Source organism: Ambystoma mexicanum, chromosome 1p (genome assembly GCF_040938575.1).
Source record: "Ambystoma mexicanum isolate Mex_15411 chromosome 1p, UKY_AmexF1_1, whole genome shotgun sequence".
Taxonomy (NCBI): Eukaryota; Metazoa; Chordata; class Amphibia; order Caudata; family Ambystomatidae; genus Ambystoma; species Ambystoma mexicanum.
Window position 1 is genome coordinate 193925455 of NC_090921.1, and position 16728 is coordinate 193942182.

A 16728-nucleotide genomic window follows, 5' to 3' on the forward strand; every position below is an offset into this window, starting at 1 on the left:
GCTTGTTTACCAAGTGGGTGGAATGTCTCCCAGCCCCAAATTGCAAGGCAGAAACTGCAGCTGCCTTGATGATTAACCACATCTTTTCTCGTTTTGGTCTACCTCAAAGGATTGAGTCAGACAGAGGTAGCCACTTCACCAGTGAAGTAATGACAAAGATGTGGGAGATACTGGGGGTCAAGAGAAAGCTGCATATTGCTTATAGACCAGCTTCTTCTGGGGCAGTAGAGAGATATAACCGGACAATTGTGAGCATATTAAAGAAGTTTGTGGGCCAAGTTGGGATATCCGATTACCTCTGGTCCTAATGGCCATCAGATCTACCCCTTCATCTGCAACCAAAATGTCACCATTTGAGTTGATGACTGGGCGCAAGATGGTGCTTCCTCAGCATTTGCTCTACAGGACCCAAGAGCAGACACTGATAAATGCCTCCACTACTCATGAGTATGTGGAGAACTTAAGGAAACACCTCCAACATGCTTTTGCTTATGCTCAGCGGAATCTAGAAAGATCAGCTGATAGCATGAAGACCCACTATGACCTGAAAACTTCCAGGAAGGAATATCAGGTGGGGGACCGGGTCTATCTATACAACTTCCAAAGGAACCAGGCCAAGCAGCGCAAATTTTTGCCTACATGGAAGGGACCATTCGAAATCATAGACAAAATCTCCCCTGTGGCCTACAAAATCCACATCCCCAAAGGTCCTTTGGCAGAGGGAGAAGACAAGTGGGTCCACATAAACCAGTTGAAATGTTGCCATCCCAGGCACACTCTGCAACAACTGGAGGAATCCTCTGGAATCCTAGCGGGTACTGTCTCAGACTAATTCAGTTCCAATCATAAAACATACCACATCTAGTCTCTAAAATATTGTGATTTGCATGAAACTGTCTCTTAGTTATACTGTTTTTTTTATCAAAATAAGAATGTAATGTTTCGTCATGATGAAGATTATGCTGTCCCACCATCTCAACAGTGGTGGAAAAACGTCTATGAGTAGGTATTGCCGCTCTTCCTTTGTCGTCCTAGGAGAAAGAAAACCTGAAGACGGGCCAAGGAGGACGATCCGGAGACCGGGAACGAAGATCCAATGGGCCCAGTGGACCGCCCAATATTCCCATCAGGACCGGCGAGGAGGACCGATCGATCAGTACCGGATGGAGAAGAAGATGCTGAACTGTGCCATCTACAGAGTAGGAAGAAGATTATGCGGACAGACCGGTGTGTGGGTCAAAACCCTTGGGCACGCGACTCCCCATCGACTCAAATTCAAAGTGCAGTCGCGTGGGGGGGCTTGTTGGGTGTCCTGACCCACGTTTAAGCTATCATGCCACAACATTTGGTGCTGTGGGCTTAGAAAATTCAAGATGGCGGAAACCCACATGTGCGCCGAAATCCAGGAAAGCTGCGCAGTTTGTGCGCACACCAAAATGGTTGCCTCACTTGCCACCCACCAGTGCGAGAATGAAAGGCCGGGTTGCCATGAGGGAAATGGGTTGCCAAAGGAAAAACAGTAGCGCCGGTTAGCTTCAAAGCGCTTTAAAACCACCATTGGACTACCCGCACAGTAGTCTGAAACCATTGGGAATGGCAATGCTGATTGCCAAATGCAACTTAGAATTGTGGGGAATTCATTTGTTAAATCCCAAAAATGGGTGCAGTACCAGTACTCACCACTATCCAAAAGCCGGCAGTTTAAAACCACCCTGTGTTTCTCTGAAGGCAGGCTCAAAATGCCTATTTTCAAACATTACAATATGTGCAAAATATTCACTGAACACCTGCAGACATTTGGCAGAATGGAGTTTTGTGTGCCTACAAAATCTGGGAAATGAAGAGCCCAGAACAATGCTTATAACAAAACTAGCTGAGCTATGGAGTCAGCAGTTTAAGTTGCACTGGATTTAAAGACACTAAAATCGAAAATGTTTAGATTAAATGAGTGACCTATGTTTGGTGTCACATGCCTTTGTAACTGTTGAAATGCCATAGTTTTAAACTTAGAATCAGCCTTCTAGCTGCATATGTGAAAATGTTTAGTTTTATTTGAATGCAGAAACTGGGGAACAGAAATGACAGCTTAAAGAGATTCCAATTTGCCTGGCAACTACCCCCATCAGGAGTGAAACTTGAGTCACAGCTGTGTTCCCAGGCCTAGCTGCCCTTTTGCTGCTCACACTAAGGATATGCCACCTATCTGATAATTGAATTACCTGTGCTCTACAGGAGCTCTGAACAAAGCCTGTCTTGACTCAGGCAAAGGTTTTATTACAGCGGTCGTAAAATGTAGCTTCCTCTTGGCAGAAACTGGGAGGGGGAGAAACTGGAGACAGAAGCTGGCTTGGCAGAACTGGATAAACCAGTATTTCTACCTTGTGCTGAGAGGAAACCACACCCCTTTGGAGCCAGAACATAACTTTAAAAAGATGGATCATTCATAGAGCGGACATGTGAAAATTGTATAAATGATACCATAATTCATGTGATTTTTCTGCCCACAGTTTAAGAGGTTTTTAGAACCGGTGGTATGTTCAGGGGGGTGTTAGCGGAAAAGTGGATATTACTCTAAATGTATGCATGTTAAAAATCTGAAACTTCATCAGTTAATGTCCATACTCCCTGCGCACGTGTGTGTAAATTTGGGTCAATGTCCGGAATTGCAAAATCAGTTAAAAAGTCAATTATGTGCCATTTCTGAATGCAAGCTCTTAGAAACAACAGATTTGGACAGAGACATGGCTAAATTCAGCCACACCATGTATATGTAATTTCAAGCAACTGTGTAACTGTGAAATATGTCTTTTGTTATCAAATATAGAATGTGTGCAATCTGACAGAGGAGTGTCCTATCTGCAAGCCATAAAATGACATCACTCTGACACAACTTAGCTTCGCCAATCAAGTGAGGAATGGAAATTTGACCAATGACAAGTGAGAGGGGCAAGTTTAGTTATGACCAACATACCCACCCACTCTCAAAACACATAAAAGCAGACAGACAGGACAGATAGGGAGCTTCAATTCCATTTGCTGCAACGCGCTCTGCCGGACCATACAACATCCAGAGATCCAGACTTTAAATTCATCAACCTCCAGAAAGCCAAACTAGAGACTTCAATCTATCCAGAACTAAGAGACCAGACCAGAGGCGAGTCTAAAACCTGACCAGATCCATGGCGAGGCCCATTTCACTCAAGAATATAGTGTGAGTACATAGCAAAACTGTGCAGAACCAATCTCTTAGTTAAAATAATATAATTCAATCCTATTTTAATCTAAGTAGAACTGTCTCCTAACTGTCACCTGCCATTTGCAAAGCTGTCACTTGTCATTTTCTAGTTGCAAGCTGCACTTGTCATTTTGAGCTTTTAAAATTTCAAATCTGAAAAACGACCTTCACTAAATCGCTCATATCTCCGCGACCCTTTGTGCTAGAGACTTGCAGTAACTTTCATCCGAAAGCTTAGAATCTTAGCTTTGAATCGCACCAAGAACCACCTTCCTACCCCTTATAGTTTTACCACAATCGCGGAACACGCATCCGAGAATTTTACAGCGATTTGCAAATTTCTCCTCGTGTAAAAACAGCTGCTGCTTGCCTTCCATTTGCCAGAAATTCGTTTAACCTGCTAATCATTCCTGAATCATTGCAAGAGTGAGCCTGAGCTAATATTAACTAGATACCACTCACCCTGAACCTCTGAAAGGGAATTAAAAGCATTTTAGCATACTTTTCACTGAATTGCCAGCACATATCAAAGCAATTTGGGCCTGTGTTTTCAAACTTCTGTTGTCTAAGCTTGCTGCGGTGAACTGAATCACATTTGATTGCATTTCTGAGAACTGTGTGTTTTCCTCCCATTTCCTTGCATTGCATAAAGAGGGGGGGAGTGAATAGCCAGAGAAAAGTGATTACATTGTTTGGGTGAAATCATATTGAGTATTTTCTGTACTGCATTCATTGAATATTGCATCCACCTGAGCTTACATAAAGCATTCTGTACCACCTTCTTCTTTTGTTCCTATTCACCCGTGTGCTACATTATCCATTTCATGTCAACACCTTATTGATTATAGAGAAGCGTGTTAGTGCCAGATTCTCCGTTGTTAATATTTATCATATTAGATTAAGTGTGATATTCAATTATTAATTTATTATAAAGTGTGATCTATATATCTATTGTTTAAATTATCAAATAAACCTTTTAACTTGCAAAACAGAACTACTTCTTGGCTCAGTGGGGTCAGGGGGATTCCAAGAGAGGGGTGTTATATAGGGGTAGTCATCCAGAACGCATGAACTGGACATAAAGATATATCAATAAGGGTTTCCATTCAGTATCCCAGACTAGGCATTGACTTAGCTGTAGTGTTGAATTGAATCCTCTTACAACACCATGGGATGCGATTGCCTGAATCGCCCGCACTGGTATTACCGGTGCCAGTGATTCAGGCATTTCTTTGCCAGTAGGGGCCTGATCTACCGACAGGTTAGGCCTGCTGAGAAATCTATCCACCCAACCAGTAAACCAATAAACTGTTGTGCAAGTCTGGAAAAAATGCCAGAGCCGGAATTACCAGTATTTTTATCAGCATTATTTCTTGACCAGTACACTTTTAATGAGGCCCCTACCATACAATCCCAATTAATAATTAGAAGGCATTTCGAAAACATGTGGTATTTGAAGTACTGCATGTTTTATCATTGCCACCATACTCATCATGACACCCTAAGCAGATTTCTCACTGGAGGGTCACCAAATGTTACTCCTTTTCTTCATCACAGGCTTTTCTAACAGGCTTTGCACTTTACACTAGGGAAAACTCTGGGTTGTATTCCCTGCTTGCCAAGGCCTTGAGGTTAATTGTGTGCCATGTTCATGCTTTCAGCCACCTTCATGCATCTTAGAGTGGGAGGAGGGCATGGGGGAAATTCCTGTAAATTCGCTATGGAAAACGTGTGCAGAAATGTGTATGAAATTCACCCAATCAGAATTTCACCCAGACAAATATGACCACTTCCGTGCACAAATTTCCGAATTTTGTAGTCATTTCATGGACTAAATTACCATGAATTAGTGAAACTGGGAACGAATCACACATCTTTCGTGCACGATTTTGGCATGTGGAATACTTCATTTTTTCGGGGAATGGGTGAAGCTAAATATTTGGTCTAATTCGCCAATGCTGTCGTGTATGTGGTAATCTCACCCACCCTTATACCAGCGGCTCAATCCATAATGAGTATTCAGAGACCACATGCCCATCCCTTATATACACTTGACTTTCAGCATTCGATTTGCCAAGTCCAATAATCCACTTCTGGCATTGCTTTAGTTCATGTTTCAATCAATGTTGCTGATCAGACATCAACAAAATCAAACGATAACCTGCCATGAGGGCCCTGTTTTAAACTGATGATCGATTTTTAAAGGAATGTATTTATTTATTGTTTATTTATAGAGAGCTTATACACAGCGATAGTGCTTCAAAATGCTTCAAGGTGGGGGGGAACAAGGGAATACAGTAACCAACAAAACGAGTCCGGTCCAGCAGGGTCCTGGGTTAAGTGCAGAAAGGAAAGGGAACACAATCTAGGTTTTGATACCTTTCATTGGACTAACTGAAAATATTATGCTGCAATGTTATTTTTTTAGCTTGCAAAGTCCCAGAGACTTCGTCATATGGTGGACAATCGATACAGAATCAATACAAAAAATCATCCGCAGAGCTGAACATGTCTTTCAAATAGAAAGAACAAAAGAGACAAGGGACTTTCCTACTTTACACTCCATTGGCTGCAGAAAGAAGCATGCAACGAATGTATTCCTGAACGCCCCCTTTATCTAAATGGCCATGAATACAGAATGCAACAGACAAACACTGATAGGCAAATCAATCGCTCAAAAATTGCATTTTGATCAGAGCCACATAATTCACCTAATGTTTTGCATCTAATGCGTATTGTGTTAAAACACTTAAACATGACAAGCCTAATAAGTGGAACCCATTATGGTGATGATATTGTAGAGAAATTCAAAAATGGAAGAAATTCCCAAGTTCCAGAAGGAAAAGAACAAAATTTACCTGCCAGGGTTTGAAGTCCACAATATCTGCACAGGTTCCGTTCACGAAAGGACCTTCCCCTTTCTGGCACGAGATCAAATCCTGTAAAGCCATTGCAATAGCATAAACAGAAGTGTAGATGTTGTACGTGATTCTTAAGTCAATGACGTCGCTGTCCACAAAGGGGCTTCTTCGTTTCTCAAACCGCGTACATGATGTAGCATCAGTTTCACTGTTGTTCGACAACGTTTCCTGACCCAACCACTTGCAGCCAAAATGTTCTTCCCAGAACATTCTAAGGAAAATGTCGTCTGGAGAATTTGTAGGGTGGACTCGGCTGAGATGATCTTTAAAGCCTGGCAACTCACCACTGTGGATTGCAAACCCGATGGTGCCAGTGAGGATTTCGGCGTACCTCTCGGCAGAAAGTAGAGGAGAGGTTGACCATGCCTCTGAGGCCACCCAAATCTTCCCAGTCACATTCTGCCTCAGCATCTCCTCAACTAGAGGCACTAGCAGAGCATCACTGCAGAAGATGACAATGGCATTGGCTGTTGATTTTTTGATTACTTGAACAATATGGAAGGCGTTCTTATCTGCTCGGTTTGTGAGAATATTCTCAGAGAAAGCAACACAAGCCCCTGCCTTGGCCAGCTCTTGCTTTAGAATATGGACGCCCTGTTGCCCATAGTCAGTGTCATCAGCTAGGAGACCGACCCAGGTCCAGGAAAAGTTCATTACCAATTGGGCCAGCCCGAGAGACTGGAAGGCATCACTGGGGATAGTACGGAGAAAGGAAGGGAACTGTGTCCGGTCACTGAGGAGGGCGCTTGTTGAAAAAAAACTGATCTGGAAAAATCACAGAAGGAAAACCTTGCAGTTATTAAAAACATCTTTCAAGGTTGGGTGCTAAATTACCACAAAACATGCATGAGCAATTAACCTACTGTATGTGCTAATAGAGGTTTATTCAGAGTCAATAATCCACACCCACAACACCTGAGAGAAACCCAACGAAATTAGTACCACAACAGTCTAATGCTATTCTCACTTTGCGAACTAATGAAGCCAGCTAAAGTCTCTCTATGCACAAACAGAAGCACTGGTGTTTTCCAAGGAGCAATCCATTCCAACAATATACACAAGCTGTGTGGTTATTTTATAGGTTGCTAACTTTTATGCACAAAAGTTTGAGTTTTCATACCTTTTATCGGACTAACTGAAAATATTATGCGAAGGTGGAATAATGTATAAACTTTCAAAGTCACATAGATCTTCCTTATTAGCAAGTGGAGAAAGGATAGGAGTGGTAACATATATCAGCCTAAGGTTAGCATTTACACATTTACAAATTACAGAGTGTTCCTGAGGGCAGTATGCAGGAGAGATGGGTTTGGCGCTTAGTTTGGATAGGAGGGTGGAACTCTTTTGGGAACTCCTTCCATCACTAGCAGGTGGAGTTTGAGACAGATTTTGAAGAGTTAGACGGAGCAAGAGCATTTCAGTGGAGTGGGGAAACAATGGAAATGGAGTGAAAGTAGGAAGATATAAAAGTGGCAGGCCGAGGAGCAGAGAGGTCAAGAGGCAGAGCACAGCAAGATGGACCCAGTGAGGTAGTGTGGCGGGCGAGACTGTAGATGGATTTGAAGATGAGCAGACGCAATTTAAAGAGAGACCATTTTAGCATGGAGAGCCATCCCGTTTGGAGACTGTAGGTAGAGGTGGAAGAGGATCTGGGTAGGTTGAAAAAGGTGTGTGGTGCAACGTTGAGGAGTTTGTTGAGGGGAGCAAAAGAGTAGGGGTGTAGGCCAAGAAATAGGCTTTCACAGTTTGCTCAGCCAAGAGTAGCGGTAAGTGTTTTGTTGAGTGGTGCACAAGGTGTGGGTCTCTTTTTATAATGTTTCAGAGGTTGTGCCTGTCTGTGGTGGCAGTAGCCATGATTAACTGGAAGAGTTATATATATATTCACTAACAAAACATTGGGGACCTTATGGTCAAGTTGCACTACTACAAACCTATCCCCTTTACTGAAAAAAACTATGCTAAAAGATGGGTCTGGTTACAGTGGCCTATTAAAAACCTATCAACTTCAGTGAAAACAGGTTGGTGAAGGGACGTTATGCTTCAGTTGCTCTAAGAACAATTTAGCAACTTCTGTGCAAAAACGTTTGTTACAGGAATGTTCCAGCTACTTTGCACTAACAACAACCTATCCATACTATGCTTACAAGTAAAACCAAAAAACTGCAGAAATTCGCCAGTTATGGTAAGTTAAGCAAACATAACTCGTGCCACCACTGTGCAATGCTAAGACTAATACCCATGACATCAAATATTACATCACAATTGTCATTGATGAGATCACTGATGACATCACATGTGCATTTAACTTTCATGAAAAGCCTCCACAAGGGATTGTCAATATAATGTTGGGGGGAAAAATTATGTAGGTTTCTATGTAGGTGAGGGCCATGGGCGTAATTATAGGAGGGGAACGGGGGACAAGTCCCCCCCAACTTATGAGGCATGCCTTTTTGTCCCCCCCATCTTTTGGTGGGAGGGTCAGGGGTGGCACATTGTGGCCGCCGCATTCAAGATCATGTAATTTGATAGTGTGAGCCTGGCTGAGGTGCCCAGCCAGACTTGCGCTGTCTCTTTGCATAAAGCTGAGCTTGCGTTCAGCTGCGTGGATGTTTGTTGTAGGGCTGGGCTGCGGGCTGACGCTAGTGAGGGGTCACATTTGTACAATCACATTTGGGTTCAGGGGAGTATCCAGCATTGCAACATTGGAGGCGGGGGTGAGGTGAGCCACGAAATGAAGTATGTGTAATAGTCTCATTCACACCCCCAAACTGGCCCCCCGCCAATTTACCTTTTACCAATTTACCTTTTTGGTAACATTAGTGGAAGATGGCATTTTTACACATAAAAAATGAATAAAACTGCAAGATCGTTGCAGATGCAGGAAACTCACTTATTAAAGCTCTGGCCAGCCCTCTGGGGCAAAATCCCTGGAAACCTCCTATTTTGAATATGGATTGCACCAACAGAAGTGACTTTACAGAAAAGGACTTTGCAATGAACATCATCAGTATTTGATACTTGGAGGCACCATTGAAGTGCCTTTAGAATAAGTTGCCATAAGTAAGCTAAGTGGCAAATGACTTTGTGGTGCAAAATACCTAAATTGCACTATTGTTATATATGGAGCAACTCTATAGTCATTCGTTTTTAAAAAAAAATATAATAGCATGATATATTAACCTAAGCTTTGAAAGTTAATAAGAATCAAGTACAGAGCTTCAAAGAAGACAATGGGCCTCATTACACGGATGGCGGAGAACCATGGTGCTATTAGCGCCATGGTTCATGCCGGTAAAATGGCGGAAAGGGGAATTACCGCCCCATTCCAAGGTTGGCGGGGCGGTAATTCCCCCTTCCACCATTGCCCTTCCCCATTCCCATTTTGGCCCCATAGGGCTCAATGGGAATGGGGAAGGCGCTAATTATGGTACCGCAAATTGCGGTACCATAATTAGCTCCCTGGGTCTCAAAGGGACCTCATAGTAAGGCGGTAAGGATTTACCGGTACCAGTATTTTACCGGTACCAGTAAATCCTTACCGCCATACGTGTAATGAGGCCCAATGTGATTAAATGACTTGCCCAGGATCACACACTTGTTTTATATGGTGAAACTGGGAGACAATTTAAGCAACTGTGCACATCTTCCCAGGTTTAATTGATATGGATATTCATTAAGGTTTTGCTTTACATTTCATGTGCTTAAATATTTATTTCTGGCAATGCCTTGGAAGCAAACCACATTACATAATAAGCTTGTCTTTCATATTAAAATAACTATACACTATATACATTGTCATAGAAATATGTTGAGGAATGAGAGCATGGGTTTAGTTTTATTCTCCCCATCCTTCATGCAAAGTGACAACAGCATCATGCAGATTAATGTGAGCCTAACAAATCCCCCTTGGGTTTTAAAGGAAGAGTCATTATTTCATATAGCATGCAACATTATGCACCCTTCTCACTTCTGATCACTCCCTCCCATACACATTTCTAAAGGGACAAAAGTCCCTGATACTAGTCACTCCCCCCCATTAGTGTCTAATGGCTCACAGTGTAATGCTCTGTTAACACAGAGCAACGTGAGGACCCTCTGCTTCCAGGAGCCCCCTAGCAGTGGGACACGTTTGCCGTTCAGAAAGGGTAAGGTGTCTTGCTGCCAGGACAATAAGCGTGCTCAGTAGGAATTGCTCTGCACACATTGTCCTGCCAGTGGGACACCTTTCCCATTGTGCACCCTATTTGAGGTGCTGAATAGGATTGGTGTCCCAATGACAAATGTCCCGGTCTGGCCTCCCACTCAGTATGCTATTGCATGGGGTAATTTGAACACACGAAAATACCTTCATTTTAGAGTCTGAATGTTGCAAGTAATTCATTAAATCAGAATAACCAACCTAATGTGCTGTTTTAAAATCTTGCAGGCATCCATTTTGTATTATGTCTATATGCTTGTTTGAGTCATTGCCCCAGTGTCAATAATCAAACACCAGCTCCCCTCAGCCTGCTTACAAGCCCTCTTTAAGTAGAGGTGGCACAGGCGTTTTTGCTGTTGTCAATGCAGTGAATTCTAAAGACCAACTGTGGTTTTATAAGTTTCAGAAGACTGGCATGTCTTTAGAATTTAATTATAAAGCTACGCCACCAGTTTGAGGAAAGTTATAACAGAGCGTCAGCAATGGACCCTTGTGGTGTAGTACCTTAGTGTTATCAGTTGTCATGTCCCCCCCAACATTTTCACCAAAGTTACTCCACTGGTGAGGGCCATCCAATATTTACGTCTCTCAGCATGTCACCTATGGCATCCATGCGGGTGCTGCCCCTTTGGTACTGGGCCTTGCCTGCCGTACCTTCTGTGGCGTGTGTTAGAAGACCAAACTAAATAGAAATGAACTGGAAAAGGACAAAAGGGAAATAAAGAAAGCTCCTTTCAGAATTAAACAATGGAATTGCCAATTAATGGATGCAGGGCCGGCCGCACCGTATACGCTCCACACAATGTGCACAAAATCAAGGGAGGCGTGGCACTGTGCAAAACACTGTAGTGGAATCGGGTAGAAAGGGATTCGCTGTAGAAAAAGGTTTCTTTACGTGTTGCAGAGCGTTTTGAAGAGTGTAAGTGCGCAACACTTAGTATAGAAATTCTTCCACTACTTTCAAGAAGGGCAGCAAGGCAATTTGGATAGGACGTGCAGAAATTGAGATGGCAAGAATAGTAAGATGAACGTTATTGGTGGGGAAAACTGTTAGTGCTGTGAAACGTCATATTGCCATGTGTGAAGTACGTCATTGGCACATGTCGTAGAAAGGCACAAATAGACTTCTTCACAATGTACCGTGCTTTCTCCATTTGCGGACCATATGAAAAATAATGCAGCCACATCACTGTCTGCGTAATGCGATAGAAAGTTATGCAGGAGATCGGAAACAGATGCATGCCGTGGGCAAGTGCCTCCTTCATTGCAAACGGCACTGAAACTCGAGTAACATGCTGTGCAATTTTCCCTCCACAATGAAGAACAATAATGTCAGCATGATCGCGCGTCACCAAAGTGTCACACAATCAAACCAAAATCAGTCACTTCATTGTAGGTACTCCATAGCAGTACACATCCACATGATAGACTCCAAAATGAGCAGCCACTGCACAGTGTTTTCCAATCACTTTCAATCAATGTATTTAGAACTCCTCCAAAACCTGTACGCTGTGGCTCGTGAAACAAACAGCCATAACCGCACCCTTTGCATTTCTGTCAAGTACACCGTGTACCACAGTCTGTACATTCAAACCACACTTCCCTGACTTTCCCCGCCATGCTAATGCTCCTTTTGTAAGGTGTATGCACAAATTGCACAAATTGTATAAACCGCATAACTGTCTTTCCCTGCCATTCAAATGTTCCATCTGTAATGTGTATGTAAAAAACTGTATATACTGTATAACAATGTAATGTGTATGTATAAACTGTATAACCTCATCATGTAACCATTACCATAACCTTGCGCCCAGATACCCCTGGGTCAGGCGCACAATATAAATAAAATAAACAAACAAACAAACACCCAGAAACCTTATTGACTAATCCCATAGCCTCTACAGGGCCATTTCTATGGACGTCATCTGCAAAAGGGGCATATATGTAACACGTGCAACCCTGCAACTATCGCAATATCCGCTGAATTTTCATGCTGTGCGTGCCCAGTAGTGGGGGAATACATTTCAACCAGGGTAGGGGACGTCGTTACATCCACATGATAGACTCCAAAATGAGCAGCCGCTGCACAGTGTTTTCCAATCACTTTCAATCAATGTATTTAGAACTCCTCCAAAACCTGTACGCTGTGGCTCGTGAAACAAACAGCCATAACCGCACCCTTTGCATTTCTGTCAACAAGTACACCGTGTACCACAGTCTGTGCGTTCAAACCACACTTACCTGACTTTCCCCGCCATACTAATGCTCCTTTTGTAAGGTGTATGCACAAATTGCACACATTGCATAAACCGCATAACTGTCTTTCCCTGCCATTTGAATGTTTAATCTGTAATGTGTATGTAAAAAACTGTATAAACTGTATAACAATGTAATGTGTATGTATAAACTGTATAACCTCATCATGTAACCATTACCTTAACCTTGCGCCCAGATACTCCTGGGTCAGGCGCGCAATATAAATAAAATAAACAAACAAACAAACAAACACCCAGAAACCTTTCCCTTAGCCTCTACTGGGCTAAGGGAAAGCCTCTACAGGGCCATTTCTATGGACGTCATCTGCAAAAGGGGCGTATATGTAACACGTGCAACCCTGCAACTATCGCAATATCCGCTGAATTTTCATGCTGTGCGCGCCCAGCAGTGGGGGAATATATTTCAACCAGGGTAGGGGATGTCGTTAGCTGTGACGACTCTGAAAAGAGGCTTTTTAAACAAAAAAGTTTTTAAAGGTGCTTTCAAAGAAACACCTTTTTGCGGTTTTTATATGTATTTTTGTGTTTTGTACGTCAGCTCACATTCTTACAATAGGGTCTTCAGTGCAGCCTGTAGATTGTGAAACAAAATATCATTGCCACTGGTCGACAAAGACATGCCATTTGCTTTGAAAAGGTGTATATATCAAGAACCAATATTCTCATTCTCACAGGAGAACATCCCAGCAGCACTCAAGAAGTCACACATGCTTCTGTTGATGAGACCCCTTCCGACCTCTGGCTGGCGACATAAATCATTGGAATAGTCCCATACTATTCTCGGTAGTATACATGAGAAAAGCACCTTGTCAGTGGGGAAAAATGTGCTGCTCTACTTTCATCATCTTCTTCAGTTGACAGTACACACGTGAACAAGGCAAGGAACCCAAAAAGAAGGCTCCAAAGTGCACGACTACAGCATATACAGTTACAGAAGTGGCCATGCATCGACATTCTGCAAGCACACTGCTGAAACAGCACGCTTCGACACTGCACCACAAAGCCTCCACTCCATCTAAATCGAAATTGGCACAAAACCCTTTTTGGAGGGCATACAGGAACAGCTGTTCCACAAAGACATCACCCACGACGAAAAGCCATGTTTGCCAGCTGCACTACACAAAGTAATGAAAAAAATTATTGCCACACGTTCCTGTGACGCACACCCTGAGCACCTGATTGGACAATCCCCACAGTCCCATTTACATTGGCCAGCAAGGTGATAAGCGCAGAATGTGGCACATGCTCTTCCCCAGGTACTGCGAGGGCCGCGCCCCAGCAAAGAAGGAGGAGTCCTTCTTCCTATTGCACCTGATTGGACATTCCACACAGTCCTATTTTCACTGGCCAGCATGGTGAGAAGTGCATAATGTGGCCGCGCCCCAGTGCAGCAGGAGGAGTCCTTCTCCCTATTGATGCCCTTGCCTGTGACGCACAACCTCAGCACCTGAATGGACAATGCCCACAGTCCCATTTCCATTGGCCAGCATGGTGAGAAGCGCATAATGTGGCACGTACGCTTCCCCAAGCACCGCGAGGGGCGCACCCCAGTAAAGCAGGAGGACTCTTTCTTCCCTGTGCACTATTTCTTGTCCATCATTACCTCATTGGGGTCTGTTAAATAGTCATACACACATCCACCAATGGCATTCAAGACGTTAGCATCGTACACTGTCACTTCTGTACAACACTTCATATGTACCGGTGCACATTAAGCTTAAAAGTGGTGTGTCATTGTAAAGCACGTCCATTAGAAAGTTCAGTAAAATAATAAAACATGTGTGCATCAACATTCATCCAATGAGCACCCATCACCATAAACTGGGGGTATGAATGTTATTTGTGCGAAATGTGTACAACTCTGTTATAAGTACCTGCTGTCGTAATGGCCCGATAGCTTGTGCCGCAACCTGTTTGCGTGACCTCTTTCCGTGGTGAGTGGTGGCAGGTGACATTCAGAAGGGGAGTGAATTGCACATGACATAGGGTGGGTGGGAGCGCGGGTGGCTGTGCTCTGTGGATGGATTGCGGTAGTTGGGCACATAGTGGCATGCATGGGTGCATGAAGTAGTGGTGGGTCTGTTGAAGGATTAGACTACTGGGTGCATCGCCGATGGCTGTACGATGTAGGGCATGCACTCGAGAGCTTAGGGCTTCAGCATACCCACTGCAGCAATGCATGTCTGACTCTGCATCCAGTGGAAGGTGGTGCTTGTATAGTGTGGTCTGTACAGATTGGTTGGAGTAGGGCCAATGTTGCGGACAGTAGGTGCGTAGGTTGCCAGTGACACAGTACTTTGTGAATGGAAGTAGGTACGCCCATAGTATGTGAATGAAGGTGCGCAGGGGTGCAGGAGACAGTGTTTTCTTTCTACATTATGGTAACTGTTGCAATTTATTGCTGCATAGCTCCATGGTGGTGCGCAGGTTGGGTAGGAGTGCTGGTTGCAGTGGTGTGTATGTGGATTGTCGTAGTTGGTTACATGGTGACATGCATGGTGGCATTATGTTGCAGTGGGTGTGTTTAAGGCCTAGACTATTGGGTGCATTGCCGAAGGCCATAGGCCATGCACTCAAGAGCCCAGGGCTTGAGCACACCCACGGCAGTAATGCATTTTAGACTCTGCATGAGTTAGAGGGTGGTGACTTGTACAGAATGGTTGTGGAGCACATTTTAGATGCAATAGAGCTGCAGAAGTGAGCTGCCATGCGTGTATGTTTGGTTTTGCAGATGAGGTCACTGTTAGAACATGGTAAAGTTTTTCATGTGTGGTTGGAGATGGTGCAGTGAAAAGTCACGTAGTGTGGGCACTGGGTGCAGTGTTTACATACTGTCAGTATGGAAGAGGGTGTGGTTGAAGTGCAGCTTATATGTGCTTGGATAGTGTGCTGCGTGCAGATTGCTTGGAGTAGGGGCAATGTTGTGAACATGTTTTGGTTAGGTTGGCAGTGACACAACACTTTCTGAGTGGAAGTGGGTAAGAACATAGTATGTGAATGAAAGGGAGTAGGGGTGCCGGAGAAATTGCAATGTCTGTAGATTATGGTAACTTGTATTTTACGCTGTATAGCTCCATTGTGGTGCAGAGGTTGGGTAGGGGTGCTGGTGCCAGTGGTGTGTATGTGCATGGTTGTAGTTGGTGACATGCTGACATGCATGGTTGCATTACGGTGCAGGGAATGTGTGCAAGGAGCACACCCACTGCAGCAATGCAGGTTTGACAGTGCATCAGGCACAGGGTGGTGTTCTTTGGAGAATGGGTGTGGAGCACATTGTAGATGTGCTACAGCAGCACAAGTGAGTTGAGAAGCGTGTCTTGTCCGTTCTATGGTTGTGGTGATAGTTGCAACATGCTACAGTATGTGGTGTACGGCAGGAGATGGTGCATTGAGAAGTTGTGCAGTTTGGCCACAGGGTGCAGTGTTTATATAATGTGAGTATGGAAGAAAGTATGGTTGAAGTTCAGTTTATAGGCACACCGTGGTGATCTTTGGAGAATGGGTGTGGAGCAAATGGTAGATGTTCTACAGCAGCACAAGTTTGTTGAAAAGAGTGTATTATGCGTTCCATGGTTGTGGTGATAGTTGCAACATGCTACAGTATTTGGTGTACGGCAGGAGAGGGTGCATTGAGAAGTTGTGCAGTGTGGCCACAGGGTGCAGTGTTTATATAATGTAAGTATGGAAGAGGTTATGGTTGAAATGCAGTTATATGTGCTTGGTTACTCTGCTGTGTGCAGATTTATTGAAGTAGGCCCAATGTTGTGAAGATGTTTTGCTTAGGTTGCCTGTGACACAATACTTTGTGAATGGCAGCGGGTAGGTGTGCTGCAGGCTGTGGTATGTTACATGTGTGCATAATGATAGCTGCCCTCATGGTCTCATGCATGGATCCATAGTGTTGTGGTGTGTGTGGGCAAGGGCTGCACTGGTGGGTGTGCCTCAGGATCTTTGTGGATGCTTCAATCATGCATTCTTTAGCAGAAGTTTCTGGGGTAGGGGCTTTGGAATCAAATGGAACTTCCACTGAGTGTTTAACGGTAAATATGGAGTGGTTTACAGAAATGATAGTGTGCAATGCAGAGGTTTTGTATGTGA

The 16728-nt window shown here is 43.8% G+C and overlaps 1 protein-coding gene across 1 annotated transcript in view; it reads right to left on the reverse strand.

Moving 5' to 3' along the window:
* Nucleotides 1-16728, reverse strand: part of LOC138464096 (extracellular calcium-sensing receptor-like) — a 114801-nt gene that overhangs the window by 56888 nt on the left and 41185 nt on the right. The window contains exon 3 of the mRNA XM_069607215.1: nucleotides 6094-6921. Coding sequence (XP_069463316.1) covers nucleotides 6094-6921 — 828 coding nt within the window. The remainder of the gene's footprint in view (nucleotides 1-6093; nucleotides 6922-16728) is intronic.